At 32.1% G+C, this 23816-nt stretch overlaps 1 protein-coding gene across 1 annotated transcript in view; it reads left to right on the forward strand.

Moving 5' to 3' along the window:
* Nucleotides 1-23816, forward strand: part of LOC107451644 (potassium channel subfamily T member 2-like) — a 339135-nt gene that overhangs the window by 199353 nt on the left and 115966 nt on the right. The window contains exons 8-9 of the mRNA XM_071181980.1: nt 2006-2080; nt 4126-4209. Coding sequence (XP_071038081.1) covers nt 2006-2080; nt 4126-4209 — 159 coding nt within the window. The remainder of the gene's footprint in view (nt 1-2005; nt 2081-4125; nt 4210-23816) is intronic.

The raw sequence follows: 23816 nt of genomic DNA on the forward strand, positions 1-23816 counted from the left end.
AAAAAAATTTCTTATTTCAGAAACAATTTTTTTCTTTTTTTAAATCAGCAGTGGGGACAAGTGAGGGAATGACATATTGGTATATTTTAATTACCTAAAATAAATAAAAAATAAAAATTGATAATTTTATTTTTATTCTTTTGTTAGCTTGCATTCTGAAGGACACTTTCCCTGAATTTTTTTTTTCGTAAACTGTAAAACAAACATGAAATATACTGGGGACATAAAAATGACTGTTTTTGTGAGAATGACCCATATATATATATATATACTTGACTCGATCACTTGACTCGATTTTCTGGATTTAGGACTACTAACATTCCACCCCATAGCCTTGAAATTTCAAAACAAATCCAGAAGACAAGGTAACTCCTGGATCAATCGGGCAAAAATTTTCTTTCGTGGTGATCTTTTTGATTGAACTAATCCGCATTTGCGTTACATGCGAAACCACGAAAGCCTCCCGTCTACCATTGAGGTTATTTTACGTCAGCACTGTGGTTGGTGTGAGCTGGGTACGGGAATCGAAACAACTAGTCATTGCACGGATTCGATCCCGGTTACCTCATTGGAAGGCGAGCGGTCTATCCCTTGAGCCACCACGACACTGGTAGCTGTTATTATGCTTACTGTTTGGTATATATTATTATACTTATTGTTCGTTTTTAATTTGATTTTAAAACAATTTACACATCACTAGAGATAAAAAAAAAATTCAAAATCTTATAATAAACGTAATTTTAGCTGCCTCAAGTAACTTTGAATTGTGTGAAAAATTATGTTGCAATTTTATGAGAATTTTATTGTGGAAGAGCGAAATTGGTGAATGTCGACCTTCACTGGGGAATGCCAGCAATTGCATATATTCTTCGAAAAATGTCAGAAATATTTGCGAAATCTGATTTGATCATAATTTATTAATTGATATTTGAATATTTATCCATTATTTTAATATGTGATAAGTATATTTTAGGAAAAACATGGGTGTTGAGAATACTCCTATGCTACCTCGCTAGCTGGAGTGCAGCAGAAGAAGTAAATAACTACATCCAAGTCTGAACAATGGTTTTATGGGCCCCAAGGACAAAATTAATCGACCCTTTAAGCAAAATAATAGTTCTTATACAAATACTAGCTGAATATCAGTTCTTCTCACGGGGAGAGTAAAAAATAAAAAAAGTATAAAAATTTATAAAGTGGCATTATTGTTAGCTTGCAATGTTTTAGTTTAAATCAAGTCTTTTTTTCAAAATGTAAAAGACTGGTAATTCAATTCTTTCATTCTCAGCATTAATATTAATTACTGAATATTCCTATTACCCTTTAAAGGGCCATTTATTTCTAGTATTACTACTATTCTAGTATTTCGCTTCGCTTTATTTAAAAAGAACTGGGCACCTGGGCCGCGCAGCGGCCCCTATCCCATACAACGTGACATATATACATTGTGTTTAAAAACATTTTGAAATTTTGCTACATTGTGGTGGCTATTCTAGTATTTCTAGAATTGAAATTGTTTTAAGATTAGTAATTGATATAAGAAAAAAGAAACTCGTTTAGTTTATAAAAATGCGATTTTTTGGAGGTAAATATATTTAAAACGGCTTATTGACCGTTATTTTTCATTATTTATAAAATAAATATTATAAATGCTACAAACTTCATAAGGAATTATGTATTTTATAGCTTTCATACGTTTTTGTAAACTAACAAACTTTATTCAAACGCACCAAAATCTATTAATTACATTTTATAAATGATGTGTCTTTTAGTAACGAGTGTACGCTTCGCGGTCAGGTGCTGCTTAATCTAAAACTCACAATAATTGGAATCCTTGTCAGCGTTACCCTCTTACCTATCATTGCATTTATAAAATAAATTGGTAGCTAACTAATTTCCATTTATTTTATATGCAATTCTGCTACCACGTATTTCCGGACATGTAAATGTTTAAGAAGTAGTAGAATATTAAATTCCGCTAATTTCTTTTTTTTTTCTTTTATAGGGCAATATATGGCACCAACTTCTATCATTCAATTTCATCTTAGAAATAGTCAACAATGTACCTTTTGTAGCCACAGTAAGTACAATATTTTTTACAATTTTCATTTCAAATTTGCTTGCTTGAAAATTTGTGATCCATTTGTAGATAGCTCAGATAATTCAAGAAAGAAAAAAAAACAGTATCACTAGTTGTTTTCACATGTATTGATGACTTCATTATTTTTAAATGCTTTAATTATAATAAATTGACTTATTAATAAAATTTTTAAATTATCGATCTTAATCTGTTTTAAAATTTCTGACCGAGGTGATCAATGAAAGTGTAAATAATCTTTGATAATATAAAATGATCTTTTTATACGATTAGAGCGTTGTAGGAACTCATAATTTATATAATCTTTTATAGACCTTTCAAAATATTTTCAAAATCCATTTTCCGAGTTTCTTATTTCAGTTTTTTATAGTATCTTTATAATATATACATTTCATACCTGCCAACTCTTCCGGATTTTCCGGAAGATTTTATTTTCATATTTAAAGTGGTAGTAAATATATACTATTTTTTCTTTTATAATTTTAATTTTTAAATGATTTTGATCACCCCTATTCTTACAAAAATGAAGCACATATATTAATATGCGTTACTTTCATGGTTGTCAACTTAAGTTTTTTTTAAATACAACGTATTTGTTTGCTTAAAAGTGAAGTTTTAATTCCATTTTAATACCACTGGGAAAAATGATAATGGAAGAGATTAAAAGTTGGCAGGTATGATATTTTTAACTTAAGAACTTTTATATATATATATTTTTTCACTTACGCATTGTTAATGACAATAATTCAGAGTTTTGTTTTCTATGTTTGATACTATTGACTATTTACGTAACGTTTAAGAAATCGGCTCAATAGTTTCTTGAAAAATTTCGTTTTATTTGGAAAAAGTAGGTGGTGTATATAGAAAACGTTAATATTGAGGCTATTTTTAATTGCATATCTTATTAACTTAGCATGAATTCTCTCACAATTGTCGATTTGTATTTCCTTAAACAAGTTGAAGAGTAGAGTTCATATTACGAATGTTGGGAAATAAGAAATGGAATTTCAGATTCATTATAAGTTCACTCAAGCAATGAAAATTTAGTAGTCCAATAGGATCACCTAGATATTCATGGTGTGGTTCAAAAACTTTATATGGTAGCCAAACTTGAGAAGAAAAAAATTAATGCAAAGCACAGCATATAAAATTGAAATTTCAACGCTTAAATTTAAAAACTTTTGTACCAGAAACTTTCAGTTATGCCATTTTAATAACACGCAATTGAATTCCATGCCACGCATACGCATACATGCCAACTTTCACTCTTTCCGAGAATGAATTTTCAGAGTGGTTGTAAAACAATAAAAGAAAAACAATATGACTCAAAAATATATTTATTTTTTGATCTCGCTGAAATTCGCTTGCGCAAGGATTATTATGCTTTTATATATTTATTGCAATTATTTATATGTAGTGGTGGTCCAACTCATTTGTAATTATCATTATAACTCAAAAAGTTTATTGGAATAACATGAGTATTGCTACCACTTTAAATATGAAAATGAAATCTTCCGGAAGAGTTGGCAGGTATGCATACGGCAATAAAAGTAGTAAACTTTTTTTTCAGTTACAGGGAATACGATGCAAAAATATTTTATGGTAATAATAGTCTGCTACATTTATAATAAAAATTACATCATATTTTTTGTTATAATAAATTTGTATGATATTTTTCATGACATTTTATTATTTTGTAATTTCCAAACATATTTCAAGACTATAAATTTGTCGTCCAAGAGTATGATTTCAGCGATATTTGTAGAACATTTAGCAACGATTGTCGCAATGTCGCCATACTGGCGTGAAGCTTAGGGATGCTAAAAGTTAATTGTGGTAGTACTACATATCGTTGCATATGACTCAATGAAATTTGTAAAACATATGGCGACTATTGTCACCATGTCGCCATACTGGCGTGAAGCTTAGGAATGTTAAAATTTCATTGTAGTTCTATTTATAGGACTCTAATATTATTCATGTATAATTATAATTATATCTAATTTTTAACTATTTTGTTTTTGTAGATTTTCTGGTCACCTCTTCGAAACCTTTTTATCCCGAGTTTTCTCAATTGTTGGCTTGCCAAATTTGCTTTAGAGCATATGTTTGTAAGTAACACATTATTTTTTTATTATTATTCTGATTTAATTAAATAAACAGTTAACACTTTTGCTGTTTCTGACAATATTTGTAGTTTATGTTAACTGTAAAGCTGGCAAAAATGCAGTGGTTAGACGAAATTATGGAAACTCTTCTATACTAACTGTATGTAAATAAGCTTTCTTTTGGCAATAAAAGATTTTGAGACATGGAAAAATTGTTGGCACAATTTTAAACATCATGCTTGAAACTTTAAAAATTGTGTCACTTTAGCCATGCAAATTTCGCATCGAACAAAATGAGCATTGGAAGTTAAGACCTTCTTTCTTTTCTTTTTCAATACCATTACATTTAAAAATGCATTTTAATATAAATAATGTAATCCTATAGAATTATTTCAAAATTGCTGGTATTAATGATAGTTGGATGTTACAATAGAACCTCGATCGATTGTTTCTCAAAAGAACATTCGATTCGAGCGTTAGAAATGGGAAAACGACGAATGTGGATTAATATAAAATAATCACTTATTTGAAATGTAATCAATTTACGTGCGTAAAAGTATGAAAAATATTAACCTCATCAAACTAATAAAGTAATAAATTTGCATAAAGTATAAAAAATTTTAATTGAAAAAGCTGTATATTTATGGCAAAAATATTTACGATATAATGGAAAGATGAGAAAACGCATTTATTTCTTAAATAGTTTCAGAAATTTTAGTTTGAACATGCTTTTTTTTTCAACGCGAACAATAACCTTTGAAACAGATTCAAATGCTTTCCACACTTATTCACACTAATTTTTTCAGTAAATTAGCGTGAATACAGAAAGTTCCTCGTTGATTCAAAGGATTTGAGCCCTTACACACTATTTCTGCTGTAAATTTGCATGAATACAGAAAGTTTATCATTTATTGAAAGACTTAGAGGGCTTTCACACTAATTCATCTGTAAATTAGTGTGATTATAGAAAGTTTCTCATTGATTCAAAGGTTTTGAAGCCCTCTGCGTTGGTTATGATTCTGCATTCACCTTTATGCTTTCCACTTTTTCAGTTTCTACAACCATTTTTTTTCAATCAACATCACACCACAAGTTTCATCATTGGAAATTGTCGTTTGTACGAATTACAAACTAATTGGAATATCCATATTCGAACTAATAAGACTGCATTGCATGTATTTTCAATAAAACATCGCGGGGAATAGTTGTTAGTTCGAATTACCCACTAACTGGAACTATTAATAGAGCTATGCATTTTAAATAAAATAGTTTAAATAAATTAAATTGTACCACACGCGTCTTCATGTAATGTTTATGTTAGAAAAACTAATTGAAAAATGTGAAGTGTGGAGCCTATCGATAAAGTATTTGCTTAATCGTATATTGTTGACTTCAGAGTTAAGTTCAATGCATGTATATAGAAGCTAGGCGTGTATTTATGTTATTCCATATTGCACATCATGTCACGACGATATTAAATTGAACGACAAATGGAAAGGATTTAGTCTCCGGTGTTGAAATCATTTCGGGAATTGCAATCTGCAGCAGTTCAGATCGATACAGAAGCCATCATAAATGAAGGGGATTGGAATACGGCCAAAATGCCTTGAAGCGTTCATTCAATATATCGAAGGAAATGCCGTGTATACTCCATTATACAACATACAGCTTTCGTAAGACCATTCAGTTAGTCTTAATATTAACTTAGCGTGGTTTGCTTCTTTTTTTTATTCTTTTGTGTAATATGTTTTTTAGTTGATACACTCCGCGGAGATTTGTCTGAAATGTGTTGGAATAAAGGTTTTAGTTTACTCTAGGTTTTTGTTTACTCTGTTTGGTGCTAAAGCAGGACGTTTTGGACATGACAATTCTGTCCAGTTAATTCTTCATTCACTTATCGCTTCGGCTTTTTTTACTCATATATTTCTTTCAAAAAATTATCAAATATTGAAAACATTAATTTTCCCACAGTCCTCCTTACTTTTAAAGAAACAGATACATTATTTTTTTTCTCACAATAGAGCTACTTAACCAGGGTAAAACTGTTAAAGGGCGTTTTTAAAAATGTTTCATTTTTAAAAACGCTCTAAGCGATTAGGGGTTATCCACAAATTTAATTTTGTACTATTATGCAAGATTTATAAAAAGTGTGACTAGTATTGTGGAGGATCATCCCCCATAAACGCAAGTTTTCTTTCCTTATTCCACCGTATTTTCGTTTTCGGACGATTATGGCATGGTATTATCATTTCCTATTAATCTTGTCTTGTGATACAAAATACAATTTGTTTAAAACCCCTGATCATCTTGAATCTTTTAAAAAGTACGAAAACTACTTAGAGAATTGCTTGAAACTTTTTAAATTTTAAAGTTACTCAAATCAAACTTTTTTTACTATTTGCCAAATACAAAACCTTACAAAATGAAGAAATATATTAAATTTTTTCGGCGCATGAGCCGTATAAAAGAACTACCTTAAAAACTTATATCTTGTGATGATTTTAACGAAGTTATTTTAAAATTAAAAAAAAATTGTAATTAATTTTAAATTGCTCCAAAAATTTTGTTTGAGTCCATTGAATATTTATAAAGTTATAGCAAAAAGCTTAGTGTTTTTATAAAAATGTACGAAGCTCGATAAATATTTACTGTAGGTTTACGAAATTTTATGCGATTACTAAAAATAACAACTAAAGTAATCGATGCAAGTTACAAGCTTCTTGCTTGATTTTCTGGCATAGGGTGTTAAAACATTATTTGTTTTACTTCGTAATTTATTGTCGGTTTCCCGAACCTCTGAAAACTATAAATCTTATTTCTAAGTATGAAACACTGCATTAACTTAACATCTCTAAAGTTGTAAAATAACCCTTTAAGTACTTTTAGAGAAATTTAAAAAACTGCCAAAATCTCTCTATATATATACAGGGCTGAAAATTTTTACGCTTTTAAAAACATAAGCTTTTGACTTCATGACTTACTAATTATATCGCTTCCTAGAATCGATGAATCAGTTAGTAGCGCTCAGGTCTGAAAGCGGGATGGAAAAGTGAAAATACTGGTAGAAGACATATTTCAATATCAGATAACATTCGGGAGGAGTTAATCTATTCTCAACAAAAACAATTCACTCAGAGGAAATTTATCACGGCGAAGAAACAATTCATATAAAAATTGCATCCGTTGAAAACAATTGGTAGTTATGGATTTTTATCATTCCCGGAAAAAAATTAAAAAATGAAATTTATTTGTCACCAGTTTTTACTCTTTTCCGTCTCAATATATATGGACTTTCAGCCCTGGTAGTGCTTCGCGACAAAATTCGAGACATCCACCACATTACGCTTTTTGAAAAATAATTTACAGAGTGGTAGACAATCAAAAACAATATTAATTTGTGAGCATTTTGAAAACCTGGTCTCAAAAAAGCTAAAATAAAACTTTTTCTTTGAAATTTTGAATAATTTACGTGTAGAATGGAGGAAAATAACTTTAAATAAAGTTTTCTAAACAAAGTATCATACATTAAAATATAAGCTTTGCTATCAGTGGAAGAAATGTTCCACAAAACGTTAAAAGTTGGCATTCCATTGTAATTACTCCATTCCACACTTCTGTTGCAAAAACACCACATTTTGTAGTGATGCAAGAATTACCTTTATTAAAAAATGGTAAAATAGTGATGGCTTAAAATACTGTAATTCAGTAATTTGAAATAACCGGCCAGCTAGTCGAGCGATTAGCGTGCCTGACTGCGAAGCCAATGGTTGCGGGTTCGAATCTCGCTCAAAGCATAGATGTTTCTCACTGTGTGTTGTTCTGCGAATGTGTGGCCCACCCTACGAACTAGTACCTGCGGCAGCGTGGCGAGGGTAATGTTGCTCGTCTCCGTGACTTAGGCTCACAGGTGACCACTGGGTAACGTTAATTGAGCAACACGTCCGGCATCTTCCGAGGTGAAGAACGGTAGTTAAGTATCTGCCGTTAAAAAATAATTATGAGTTTAATTATTAACTTTTCTAATTATATTATTAATATAGTGCTGTGAAAAAAAATTTGTCTTTCCAATACCAACTTCTAGAAAGGAATAAATGATATACTAGAGTTATTTTACTTTTGAATATAAATTTCAAAACATAATGTAATTAAACTAGACTTACAATTAGACGGAGAGTGTTAGACTTATAGTTAAGCTATTTCATTTATAGCTAGCTTTTGGAATGAATCAAATAAGTTTTTATTATTCTAAATTAAAACTATTCATCACTATTTACTTCTTCTCCGAGAAAAAAACATTTCTACTTAGGCAGTTATAAACTTTAAATTTTTTTCCCCAAAACAAGAGAAGATGAAATGATTTTCGTTCCAGTTTCTACTATTTTCCGTTCATATATATTAACAAATTTTTCAGTTCTGACTTAGAATCAACGATTTTTTTTTATTGATATTCTTTGAATTCGAATTTTTGGTATTAAAACTGTGCTTCGAGTTAATCACTTTTAAATTGCAAGTAATTTTTCATCGCGATGCTTTTAGAATTTTTTTCTTTCTATCCTGCGCAAGGTGTCAAAATATCTGCCGTAGTCGGACATATATATATCGACCTTCTTTCTGCCGAAAAAACATTAAAGTCACGAAAGTTACACTTCATGGTCAATTAGAGTCTTCCTGAAACATTCCATTAGCAACATTCGATATTTGTGTTGACACGGAATCCCAGTTTCTGTTTCATTTTCTTTTTATTAAAACAAAAAAATAGAAAAGAATTTCGGAATTTTCGCATAGAGATCAAGTGATACAACAACTGTTTATTCGAATGATGTTAATTAAAAAAAATGTCTTGTGAGCACAACAACTATTAAGTTGTTAAACATTCTTTTAAATAAACTTTAATTACCACTTTCTTTTCTTGTTAGTTTTGACTCTAGAGCTCTGACTAATTTCAAAATATATTAAATTGTTTGATTTAGTGTGTTTCTCTTGGAGAATATATTTCAAAATTTTTCAATTTGAAGTAAATGAAGAAGCGGAAAAAGGAAAGAACCAATAACAAAATGTGACATTTTTATCTTGAGTGAAGTTTTATATTATATATATCATGGGAAAATCATATAACTTTTAGAGAAAAGTTTCTCAAGACAAGAGCTAACATGGTGATTACGATACTATTCAAATGCAGATTAAAAAAAATTTACATTTGTTATTTTGCTTTAAAAAATGGCCATAACGAGTTTGAACGGGCAGTGGAGAATACGCGGCAATCAAGTTAGAAGTTGAAAAGTGGCATGCGAAAAATAATAAAATCTGTTTGTCTCTAGTTGATAGAAACATAATAATTCTCTGTATAGCAGCATTACAAAATTTCATGAGCCTGGGATAGCCTGGTTAGAAGGGTGTTGGGCTCATACCGAGAGGTTGTGAGTTCGATCCCCATCGGCCGAAGACTTCCGGGGTAGTAAATGGTGATTGGCGCACGTTGAATCTGTCAGGTCACAAAGTCCTCCACTTCACCATTTAAAAAATTGTACCTCTGCCGTTACTAAATTGGAGATTGTTCAGAATTGGAGATTGATTGACTCTGGTTCAGGTCAAAATTCCGATTTGTGAATGAATAAATGGATATAGGACCCTGTAAATGGACTGCAACATGACTCATGAAGCTGATCATTAAGTTATAAATCTTTTAACAAATCTCTTTAATTGTAACTCATTACAGTATATTTTATTTTATTTTATATCCGTCGTTGAACAGCCGATCTAATTTTTTGGGTTTACGACAACTAATGTTCAACTCCGTAGCCTTGTAAATTTGAACCAATTTACAAGACAAGGAAACTCCTGGATCAGTACCCCCAGTGGTATTGATTTGTTATAGGAACATGGAGGACTTTGCGACTCGACAGATTTAACGTGCATCAGTCACCATTTACTACACGGGGAGTCTTCGGCCGTCGGGGATCGAACTCGGAAACATGAGCCATTACATTATAACGTTATTTGCGCAACGATAATAATTGTAAAACGGTTAATAAGATTTGACGACCTTTCTAACTAATTTTATCTTAAAATGTAGCGTCGAATTACATTATAATAATATTAAAAAATACAACTATTCTCTTAATTTTAAACTCGAAAATTGAATTAAATACGTTATAATAGCTGCACAGGAAAATAACTTTAAATAAGGGATACAGAAAGCTTTATAGATGAGCAATACCTTTACGACTATTATTAGTTTTATGCTGATGACAACCAAAACCTTATGGAAATTAATGAGGAAAAACTGGTTCTTACCACGTGATTTTCCGGTCAATAAAAATGCACAGACAGCAATGTAAAACTGCGACACCATCATATTTTTATAGCAAAATATTATAGTTTGTATGACTTTCACTCCGGAACTATTAAGATTTTAATTTAGAGATAGTATTATTAAATCGAAAGCTATTAAACGAGAGGCGAAAGTTCACACAGGGATGCTATTGGCGACAATTTAACTAAAAAGTGGTAGAAACCAAATTCACTTAAATTTATTTATTATCTCTTTCAATATAGAATCGTATTTACTTATGTGACTTACATTTCATATTATTCATATACAATCATTTTGATCTGAATTCCACTGCAAACAAGCAAACTCACATCCAAGACCATCTTACACAGTTGGCTCTGGAAATAATCAGTTTCATATCAAGCGATGCAATGCAGTTTTATACCGATGGTAGTCGTACAAAAGACCGTACTGGCGGCGGTATATATGTTAGGACCCTAAATCTTGAAAAACCACGAAAGCAACGCAATCCAGACACTTGCTCTGCCTTCAGGAGCGAGTTAATAGCGATTAAAGAGGGGCTTGACCAACGCCTCCTATAACTGAAAGCCTCCACACGGTTTTTTGTAGGTAGTTCGATCAGACCACTATGAAGGTAAACCAATTAGTGAAAGAACCATTTAATACGAAATCTATAAAAAAATAGAAAGAGGTAGCAAATATATGTCTAAAAATTTTTTTAATTTATGAATATGATTGGTTTATTTTATTTACTTGTCAACCACTACAGATTCAATTTTCAAATATATATGATAAAATTCTCTCAAGTACTTTTAAAATAGAATTTGGGTTCATGTGCACAAGTGGTTCGCTTTTTAAATAGTCTGCACAGACTACTTATAAGAAACCGCGTGGAGGCTTTTTGAGGTAGGAGGTGATGGCTTGACGCTGTTTTACCCTACGACCGTGATTATGGAGAACTCTGCAGCCGTAGTGCACTGCAACATCTTAGTAGCTGGTCCTCTGCAGGCGGTGAAACTAGTATATCCCTCCTGCTCAAGATGAAAAACATTTCTCAGCACCATAACGTGCATCTCCAATGGATTCGATCACATTGGTGGCAACGAGATAGCAGATAGATTGGCCAAAGAGAGGGCACTAAGGAAGATATGCTCACCGGGTCATCACTTACTTATTAGGAACTTTACTGCAATGAAAAATATAGGCAAAAATCAATCTGGCAAACTCCACTTGCGCACCAATGGTACACCGCAACATTTCCAGGCACCCTTCTGGGAACCAATTGCGATCGAAGCTCCCAGACTGCTTTGTCAAGATTCTCAACTGGTCACCTAAAATGTCTAACATTCGAACGTGGCACAAAAATTTACCCGACTTGTAAAAAAAGCTGTGTCCATCCAGCCTCACCTAAACATATACTTGATTGTGTCGGATTATCCAAGGCGGACCTAACTTCCGATCCCTTTCTTGTCATCGACTTTCTAGCTGTCAACAGCTTTTAGGAGTTGATCTGACTAATGTCAGATCTATGAGGATGAGCACCACCACCAACAACAAGCATTTTTTTTGCATTCACTTACAATGGTGAACTAAAACAAATATGCTATAAAAAGTTGCTAATTTTAATTTAGTTTATTAAAATTTTGAATTTTTAGGTTACCACTTTTTGCATTTTTAGTGACCAGCGACAATCTTCTACGTCAGGGATGGGCGAACTTTTTTGGTCGAGAGAGAAAAGTTTGATAGGCAGAGTAAAAATTTCTGAAGAAAACAAACAAACGATATACGAGTTTTAATTTAAGTATTTAATGAGATGAGTGAAATTGCGATTTCATTTTTAAAAGTTTCTTATACTGAGGTTCGAAGTGAGATCTGCTTATTTTGAGGAATGAGACAAAATGCTTGTCTGTTAGTCTACTTCCGAAATCTTTTTTTCCTAAGGTTCATAGTTAAAAACATTTGTTTATATATGGGTCATTCTCACGAAAACTGTCATTTTTCAGTTCATAAAATCTCAAGAAAGTAAAGTGAATAAAGAGCTCTGAAACTTTTTATATTAATAGAAATATGTAATGGCATTATAAAGAAAGTATATATCCTATAAATTATACTTAATATTTAAATAAATTAATTAATTTCACTGTTTAAAAAGTGAGAGAATGATATTTTATTTTAATACATGTTTTTCTCTAAGTTACAGCTACCTCAAGTTTGAAAATGATAACATACTAAGTATATCTAACATTCATTATAATTTAGTTTTATATACTTAATAGTTTTTAAAGGTTTGGGAAATAAAATTGGCTGGCAAGATTGAACAAATTTTTTTTTTATAATATACTCATCTTGAATCATTCCCTCACTTTAGCGTCATTCCCACACTTTATACACTAGTGAGGGAATGACAAAATTAATAAAATTTAAAAATAACAGTTAGGCCTAATTAATTTCTGAAATCAATCACATACAATTATATTCATACAAGAAAGCAACATATAGTTATCCACTTTCTCGATGAAGTTGTATTTTATTTTACTCTAAAAAATGATATGAGGGAATGACAAATGTAAAAAATTTTATCTGGTTTGATTCATTCAAATTTACTCCACAGCAAAGCTTCTTTAAGTTGAAGATGGAAGCATACTGCAATTTTGCTCTATGATGCCAGTTGTTAACTGCTAAAGTTTTTATTAAAATATTTTTATTCTAAGAAGATTGCAGGTGATAAGAACATTGTTGTGAGGGAATGACGCGAAACACTGGGGACAAAGTTTAAAATTGTGTTGTGGTAATATTTTTATTAGAAATTAAATTTAAAATTGATTTTCTGAATACTATATCTCAATATTCTGAAATAAAAAGCACGAATTTGTAATTTTTTTTATTTTTATTTCAGAATCAATTTTTTCTTTTTTGAAATCAACAGTGGGGACAAGTGAGGGAATGACATATTGGTATATTTTAATTACCTAAAATAAATAAAAAATAAAAATTGATAATTTTATTTTTATTCCTTCGTTAGCCTGCATTCTGAAGGACACTTTCCCTGAAATTTTTTTTTTCGTATGTTGTAAAACAAACATAAAATATACTGGGGACATGAAAATGACTGTTTTTGTGAGAATGACCCATATATAAGATGAAGCAAACATAGCACTGATTTTCTGGGTCTGAGATATTAAATTTTGGAAACTAGCTTTTGGTAATGATTTGTACAACTCAAACTTTGGCATATTTAGAAAGAGATGCTTCAGATGATTATTAGATTGCAACTCAATTAATTCAAGCTGCAAACCCGACCTCACTGTTTTACAATTTACGTTGACATTAGGCATGGTAAAAATATCTAATTCTCTTTGAATGGCATTGAAAGCTGCGTTAAAATTCAAAATGAAGTTTTTTCAAGCCATCTTGATAATTCCTAAGTTTTTCCTTATTTACTGAGGATATTGAATTTAACCTAAAAAAATAAGTTGTTCTTAGTTAGCTGCCCAGCAAACAGATTAAGCTTCAGTTTATAAGCTTTGAGATGGGTCTAGATATCATCGATGATTTGATTTTTCTCTTGCATCTTAACATCCAAGTTGTACATATGACAAAGAAGATCTGTGAAAAATGCAAAGTCTGAATGCCATTCTGTATCTTCTAATATTTCGCACTCTTCTGACCACTGTTTCGCATGGAAAAACGACAACGCAATGTTGTCTTTCAGTTGCCAACGCTACATCAGAGTATTCGAATTGCACGGACTGAAGAAAATCTCGGAATTGCCTGTGAGTAAGCTCACGAAATCAAATAGTATCACGAAATCAAAATCAAAATCACGAAATCAAAGTAAGTCTATAAAATTAGCAACGACAACATTTAAATTACCGTTTTTTATTTAATTACATCCTGATTCTGCTTTTGTGAATGCTTTTCTGAATCACCCGTCCCCAAGGGGTTAAAGAATGCATGCGTGGCAGTTCCTTGGTAATTTCAAAGTTCTCATCAACACCTCTTATAAATAATACTAGTTAAGCAGTATCAATAATATCAGTGCTTTCATTCATAGTTATTCAGAAAAATTTAAATTATAAAATTTTTGACTCTAATTATGATGTCAAATTCTTATCGATGGATTCGATTCTAGAAGTGACCGTTTTTCGCGACAAGCTTACAGTCTCAAAATTATCTTTCATGTCTGGACACAAAACATCACTAATTTGGAGCATTGTTTAACAAACTACCCACCCCATTACCAAGAGGGGTGAAATCGAGACGGAAAAGAGGAAAGACTGGTAGTAAAACATTTTCAGTTATAGCTAGTTTTGGGGAGGAGTTTACTTATTCTTTTTTAAAACTATTCAACAATATCCACTTTATCTTGGAAAAGAAGCAGTTTTATATATATGCTAAAATTATAAAATAAATATTGATAGTTACAGATATTTTATTTTTTTTCGAAAAAAATGCTGGAATGAAATGTCTTACGTAGCAGTTTTTTCTCTTTTCCGTCTTGCTATTTATGCGCTTTCAGCCAAGTCACCAAGGGATTTGTTATTTTTAGCAATATTGTATGCTACAGTGTAACTTGAATGCGTAGCTGCTTCTTGGACACTGTTTATCTTGAAAAATTGTAGTCGGCCTGATAATTCTCTGACACGTTCACGCCGGGAAATGTGAAAATACTGGTACGGGAAAAGGGGAAATACTGGTAGAAGAACTATTTCAATATTAGATAATATTCGGGAGGAGTTAATCTGTTCTCAACAATAACAATTCACTGAAAGAAAAATTAACAGTGCGAGAAGCAATTCAATAAAAAAAAATGAGTCCGTTAAAAACAATTGGTTACGAATTTTTATTATTCCCGGAAAAAAACTAAAAAATGAAATTTACTGTTACCAGTTTTCATTCCGATGCGCTGCCAAGATGAGACAATCTAGTGTGACCCACCGGTGGGTCACTCCGGCGTGTTAAGAAAACTTTCTGCATTTTGTCTTCTTTTACTTTCAGACATTGTTGCTTCGTAGTTGGCATTCTTGTGCTTATCTGTAAAATAGCGGTTAATGTTGTATTCTTTAAAAGCTGCCACAGCTTCATTGCAGATAAGACATACTGGTTTATCTCTTACAACTGTAAAAAAACGTCCATTTATCATTGAACGCATGGCACTCTGAATCAACTTAGCAGTTTTAGTAAGCATTTTAGGGTTAAAAAATTTTACAAATGACTCATAAAAGCAGTAGCCATTTCGTACATTTGATAATTGCATCATTATTCATAGTGGCATTATATGTGTATAATCTTTCCATATGCAATAAATAACGTTAAAACTCTCACCGGTAGAAAAATCTGCTCGTTGGAACTTATAATGAGCGGTCTGCCAATTGTGAAGTACAATTTACTTATATTAGATTCCATATGTCCTCGAGAAAGACAAACGCTCGTTGGAACCCACATAAAGAACTTTTGTTTTTAAAATTTTACCAATTGAGGCTGTCTGCGCTATTTTCATCAATTTCTGTTTTGTTGAACAAAAATCGAGAAAGTAAGAAGGTCATAAGTACTTTGTTAAAAAATAAAAAACCAAAATAGTTTTAATCAAAGAAGGCAAGAAAATAGATAATGCATATTGTTTAAAATTCACCAAGTTAAAATCCTGTCAGCATTCCGAATAAAACCTTCCGGCTGGCACACGTTAGCCCGCAGGCCGTAGTTTGCCCATCTCTGTTCTACGTACATATCAGAAAGGAAAAAAGATCAAAAATCTTCTAGCTTGCTTTCGAGAACAATAAAGCATCCAAGACAACCAGAGTTTCTTTTTAACAGCTTTGGCGTATAGATATATATTTCTTACTCGAGGGACAGTAAATACTGATCTACAGTTAACAGGGTTGCTACGGGCGACTAAAAATGCAAAAAATTCTGAAGCATAATATTTAAAATTTTACTTAAAAAAATGAAAATTAGAGTAAATGCTTTATAGCATATTTTTTCAGTTTATTATTGAAAGTGAAAGCAAAAAAGTTTATATGAATAATTTAAATTCAAGTCGTAATGGTAAATATGATTGAATGGTTAAATAGATTATAAATAAATAAAAGAGAATTGAGTCCCTACCACTTTTTACAAAATACAATCGCTTGTGGCATTCCTGACTTGATGACTATGAATAGTTAGTATCCCAGCAAAGTGCTTATAACATTTTAAAGCAACCACAGCGACTGCTAACCATAACGAATGCTTAGAAACAGTAAACATATCATGATGGATGAGATAGGGGCCGCTTTGCTGCCCAGGCGACTAGTTAAAATTGCAAGACTAGACAAGAGGAACAGTTAGAGCTTATGACTTTCCAGTGCGAACATCAGATATAGATGAAATATTCTTTAACACTATTGTTTACGGACGTTTCTTATATGCCTATCTCTACGAACACGCGTCAATTTGACGCATGAACGAATACATCACTAGGTTAACGGAAGTTTGTTATATACCTATCTCTTCGTATCTCTTCGAACGTAACTCTAATTTTGGAATAACAATAATCAGGATACCTTCGATAGCGATTACCAGATTAAATACCTGANTATTTCATTCCTGCTTTCAAGATTGTGGATCGTTAGGACTTCTTGTATTAACATCTAGGGGTTTGTATCTGTGTTGAAATTCAGCTAAAATGTGATAGATGATTTAGAATAAATAGCACTCACCTTCTATAAAAGCTATAAAATGTCATTTAATTTTTTTTAAACTGTTATAGCTTATAGATATGGCTGTTTCTTACTCTATGGACAGTAGATACTGATGTACAGTTAGTACGGTATCACGTAGAGTAAACGGGTTGGTACGGGCGGCTAAAAATGCAAAATGTGCTGAAGAATAAAATTCAAAATTTTATTCAAAAAAAGAAGGTTAGCAAATCTTTTATAGCATTTTTTTCCCTATTTACCTTTTATTTTTGCTTTATAGAAAATGCAAAAAATTGTATATGTATAATCCAAAATACACTTCATAGTGGTAAATACGAACTGACGGTTCTGCACGTAAAAAGTCGCATTTTAACCTGCAGTCTTCTCTGCATAGCAAAACCGGTTTTCCCATGTTAACTGATAGGGGAACTGTGTGTAGGGGAGAAACATTCTCCCAATTTTGCCCATTTCCTTAACCGACAGTGGGTAAGAGATGATAAATAACTAAAATGGAATTGAGCTTCTACCACTTTTTACATAAACAGTCGCCTGTGGCATTCCTGAGTTGATAACTAAGAACAGTTTGTTCCAACAGCTACCACATACTTTACTGATCTCAAAGATCTTATACAATGATACATAATACACAACGGATGGGATGGGGTGCATACATGCCAGGATGGGTTGCATACATGCCAACTCTTCCGGATTTTCCGGAAGATTTTATTTTCATATTTAAAGTGGTAGCAATACTCGGGTTATTCCTATTAACTTTTTGAATTATAATGATAATTATAAATGAGTTTGACCACCACTACATATAAATAATTACAATAAATATATCAAAGCATAATAATCCTTGCGCAAGCGAATTTCAACGGGATCAAAATATAAATATATTTTTGAGTCAGATTGTTTTTCGTTTATTGTTTTACAACCACTCTAAAAATCCATTCTCGGACAGAGTGAAAGTTGGCAGGTATGGGGTAGTTGCGCGGTCCAAGTGTCCAGTTAAAAATGCAAGACTGGACTAAAAGAACAGTTAGAGCTTATAACTTTCTAGTCGAAACACTAAATATATGAGAAATATTTTTTTCATCCTTTAATTCTCTTTTCCCTTTTACTTTCGTCCCTTGATGTAGCATATTTGTTACCGGAATGTATGAAACGCCGGCATTTTATAGAATGTCGAGGCACCATATATACTAACAGACATTTTCAGGCAAAGAATAAAATATGCGAATTATTACATACTTTCGCTATAGGCGTGGTATCTAATACTAAGGATTTTTATAAGTGACAAATGATTTTTCTTACGGGCTGATACTTGTGGTTCATAGTTGATTTGTACAGCATAGTGGCCCGTATGCAAAGGGTTTAGGTAATTTATGAAAAAGAAGGTGCTGTTAAGGCTATTATATAAATGACATGCATACCTCAACAATACAATTGTTAATCTTAAAACTTAATCATAATTTAAATTTACATATTTTGAGACTACCAGCTTTCGTTTTAAAAAACTGTTAATAGATAATACATGTCATCTAGTTCAATTATGAAAATTTTATCGCTTTTTAAAGATATAAATTAAATAGCTGCCTAATAATGGAGTGGTAGCTGTATTTCATTTAAACTAATAGATTCTGAATTGATACCCGTGTCTTTAAACTTAATAACGTAGACTCAGCGGTTACGGGAGAAATTGTTCGATCGTGGTAAATTTTGACCATCTTTTAAATTTCCGTGCGCAAGAGCATCGGCACCAAATGATTAATAAAGTTAATGTTTATGTTTGGGGGGGGATAAGAATTCTAAAAACGAGCTTGATCTGATGATGCACATCGGAAAGTACAACAAATAATAATAAATTGTTTTTTAATAGTTTGCTACTGTAACTATCCAAATTTTTCAGACGGTTCCGGATTTATTTTTTAAAACAAAACTGGCGTTGAATAATCGACTCAATCATGTGACGATTATCAATCCCTCACTCTGTACAATTGCAATTTTAAAATGATCAAAAAACTCCCATGGTTAGCCCGATGCTAATGGAATGCTAACCCATACACCGTTTACCACTGAAGATATTTTGCGCTCGGTGTGACCCGGGAGCAGAATTCTTGTCAGCGAGTCACATTTTGGATTCGAACCTGGGCCATTTGGAGGCGAATGCCCTGTCCCCTGAGCCACCGAGGCTCATACTGGAGTAATCAGAGGGAGTTACACACAAACCTCTTGTTTTATTGTGATAGATCAAGTAAGACTAATTATTGAAATTAATATTAGACTTATATTAGTATTAATCTTAATTAAAGTAGTCTTAAATTAATATTAGACTAAATAAGATACTATACTATAATAATTAAAATTATAGCAATAGCAGAATAATTAAAATTTTCCATGCACGCCAGCTTTTTCATTTTTTTAATGTTTAAAGTATCATTACATTTTAACTTTTGATATTTTGTTTTAGTATATATGGTACACAGTGATTTAGGACACAACTACCTACAATCAGTTTAAGCATATAAGACTATCTAACAGCAGCACAACAATGACTGTTTAAACAATAGTCCAAAATGTAAGACTTGCGAATCAATATTTTAATTGTTAATTCGCTCCTGCTTTCAAGATAGTAAAACGTTAGGACTTCTTGCATTAACATCCATGCGGAAATTCAACTAAAATCTGAGGGATAATTTGGAAAAGTACTCACCTTTTACAAAAGCTATTAAGTATCATTTAATTTTTTTAAACTGTTATAGCGTATAAGATATGACTGTTTCTTTCTCGATAGACAGTAAATACTGATGTACAGTTAACAGGGTTGCCACGGGCGACTAAAAATGCTAACAGTGCTGAAGAATAAAATTTAAAATTTCATTTAAAATAAAGGATGATCAGCAAATCTTTTATAGCATATTTTTTTTGAGTTTACTACTGCAGGGATGCCAACTTGCTCCGCTTTGTAAAATAGTATTTTCGAGTGGTAGCGAAATTTAAGTTACTTTTAGTTTAGTATTTTTCATTTTAAGTAATTGTTTCNCACGACGGATGGGATAGGGGCAGCTGCTCTGGCCAAGTGTCCAGTTAAAACTGCAAGACTGGACTAGAAGAACAATTAGTGCTTATAACTTTCTAGTCCAAACATTAGATATTAATGAAACATTTTTTTTTCATTCATTAATTCTCTTTTCCATTATACTGTCATTCCTGGATGTAGCACATATGTTACCGTAACGTATGAAACGCCAGCATTTTATGAAATGCCGAGGCACTATATATACTAACAGACATTTTCAAGCAGAGTATAAAATATGCGAATTATTACATATTTTCGCTATAGGCATGGTATCTATTACCTAGGATTTTTATAAGTGACAAATGATTTTTCCACGGGCATGTGAACCGTAGTTGATTTTTACAGCATAGTGCTCCATAAGCAAAGGGATTAGGTAACTTATGAAAAAAAAGGTGCTGTTGAGGCTGTTATATAAATGACATGCATACGTCAAAAATGCAATTGTTAATCTGAAAACCTAGTCATAATTTAAAATTACGGATTTCGATACTACCAGTTTTCGTCTTAAACAACGGTTAATAAATATTACATGTCATTTAGAAGTAGCCACGATGTTTACTAATGCTATAAATAAAATAAATTAAATAGCTGCCTAATAATGGAGTGGTAGCTATATCTCATTTAAACTCATAGATTCCGAATTGCGTCTTGTTTATAATTACGTTATTGATACCCGTGTCTTTAAACTTACGTAACGTAAACTCAGTGGTTACGGGGGGGGAATGAATCAATACACTAAAGTACAAATTTAATGGGGAAAGATGTTCGATCCTGGTAAAACAACAATGACTGTTTAACCCTTTCAATACGGCGAAAAATCAGACCGAGTGCTCCCCATTGACGGGATCAGTTATTTCTCCACCAAGTGATTATTAGATAAAAATAACTTTTATGCCTAAAAGGTTGAAGGTCTTGGAGACTCATAAGCGTCCCCATAACAGCACACCATCAATAACAAATATATCACAAGCTTCATTGATGGGACAGCATATGTCCCGCCGTAAGCCCAAAGCATCTAAATCCCGGGACAGGGTATGTCCCGACCGGAATTCTAGAGTCAATAACTCATTTTTATTGACATTTTGCTTAATATTTTTATGATTATTTTAGGCAACGTTTTTTTATTCACATTTTCATGTACATTTGTGTTAACATTTTTATTAACATATTTATTTATAAACACTTTTCGAAATTAACAGTTATTAAATAAGAAAGGTAAAAAATTGAAAAATTTGAAAGTAGTGGAGGAACAACAGTATCTAAAGTCTGGGTTTCTTGAGGGTGTGGTAGGGCTGGAAACAGTTCTTGCTCACAGTGCTACTTCGTTGCAAGAGGTGCACACTATTTTCGAGCGTGCCTCTTTATTCATTTTTACGCACCATGCACATCTATTGCGCGTTTTTCCTTCAATTGGGAAATGGTTTCCGACATTGAAAAGTCTCGTTGTTGATGATGATGATATAGTTTTGGAGGAAGAGGGCCTTTGCTTATTGACTTCCCTGTTTGCGTTTCCAAATGTTCTTTCTTTCCATTTCTATACTTTCGTTCATACATTGGGCAGTGTAAATGAATAAGCTTTTGGGAAAGATCTTGAAGTAAGAATTCACTTTGGTGGCTTCGTTGCCAATAGAGAAATTTGTTTGGCCCTTGATGCAACTAACTAGTGGCTGTCGTGGTGCAAAGTTAGTTGGATAGGATCATGAAAATGATGGTGGATTCTAGTTCTGGAGTTCAACTTCATCATCAAACAAATCATTATGATTGGGTGACACGACTTCATTGCCGGTCTCCTCTTACACTGTTTTCAGTTGGCTCACTAATATAAGCGAGCTGTCTCAACTTTTTTTTAGCGTAAATTCACTTTTGGCACATTTCGACCCTTTATCAGAGGAAGGAGCCTTCGAATAAGCCATCGAATTGTTTAGAAATAGTGTTGGTTGAAAACCTAATAAATTGAATTTATTAAAACAATAATCACAGTTAATAAACTACCACTCTAAAATATTTATTTGCTGTCCGGAGCAAGTTGTCGCTTGCTTAATTAGATGTGGAANCCCTTTATCAGAGGAAGGAGCCTTCGAATAAGCCATCGAATTGTTTAGAAATAGTGTTGGTTGAAAACCTAATAAATTGAATTTATTAAAACAATAATCACAGTTAATAAACTACCACTCTAAAATATTTATTTGCTGTCCGGAGCAAGTTGTCGCTTGCTTAATTAGATCTGGAATGATTGACGTGAGAAATTCATGGACTCAGAACGATGAGACGGCCTTAAAATCGGTTTGGAGACAAAAGTGGGCGTTATTTTCTGCCCTAGATATTTTTCAGTAACTGGGACATATGTTGTCCCAGCCGTAATATCAAAAATTTACCAGACTGGGACAGCTCATGTCCCGACCGGTGCGAAAGGGTTAAACAATAGTCAAAAATGTAAGGCTTGCGAATTAATATTTTAATTGGTATTTCGTTCCTGTTTTCAAGATTGTGGATCGTTAGGACTTCTTGCATTAACATCATGTGAATATTCAACTAAAATGTGAGGCATAATTTGGAAAAATACTCACCTTTTACAAAAGCTATTAAGTATCATCTAAATTTTTTAAACTGTTATAGCGTATAAGATATGACTGTTTCTTTTTCGATAGACAGTAAATACTGATGTACAGGTAACAGGGTTGACACAGGCGACTAAAAATGCTAACAAAATAAAATTTAAAATTTTATTTATAAAACGGAAGATCAGCAAATCTTTTATAGCATATTTTTTTGAGTTTACTAGTGAAAGAAGATCCAAACAATTGTATATGAATAATCCAAAATACAATTCATAGTGGTAAATACGATTGAATATTTAAAGAGATGATAAATAACTTAAAGGGAACTGAGTTCCTACCACTTTTTACATAAACAGTCGCCTGTGGAATTTCTGAGTTGATAACTAAGAACAGTTTTTTCTGACAGTTACTACATAGTCTGCTAATCTCAAAGAACTTATCCAACGATACATAATATACGACGGATGGAATAGGGGTAGCTGCGCGGCACAGTGTCATCACCTCCTACATCAAAAAGCCTCCACACGGTCTTTTATAAATAGTCCGCGCAGACAATTTAAAAAATGAACCAGTTGTGCGCATGAACCCAAAACCTTTTATGAAAGTAACCGAAGGAAATTTATTATATGGGTCATTCTCATGAAAACTGTCACTTTTCAGTTCATAAAATCCCAAAAAAGTAAAGTGAATAAAAAGCTCTGAAACTTTTTATATTAATAGAAATATGTTGCGATACAGCTAGCGCCATCTGAGGAAAATATTTTCAACTACTATTATTATTATTCTATAACTTTTCTGGAAACCGCCAACGGCGGATGTAAAATTATTTGCTCTTTGTTATTAAAAGTTTTGTTTTGTTATTAAGCCCTTGTGTGCTTGTCTCATTTGTTATTTTACAATGAGTGTATAATATGCCATTTTTCCCAGTTTCGAATATAATTAAATCGGGTAGATTTTATCGGATAACCCCATCTTTTATATTTAAAAATAGTATTGTTAAA

Source organism: Parasteatoda tepidariorum, chromosome 6 (genome assembly GCF_043381705.1).
Source record: "Parasteatoda tepidariorum isolate YZ-2023 chromosome 6, CAS_Ptep_4.0, whole genome shotgun sequence".
Lineage (NCBI taxonomy): Eukaryota > Metazoa > Arthropoda > Arachnida > Araneae > Theridiidae > Parasteatoda > Parasteatoda tepidariorum.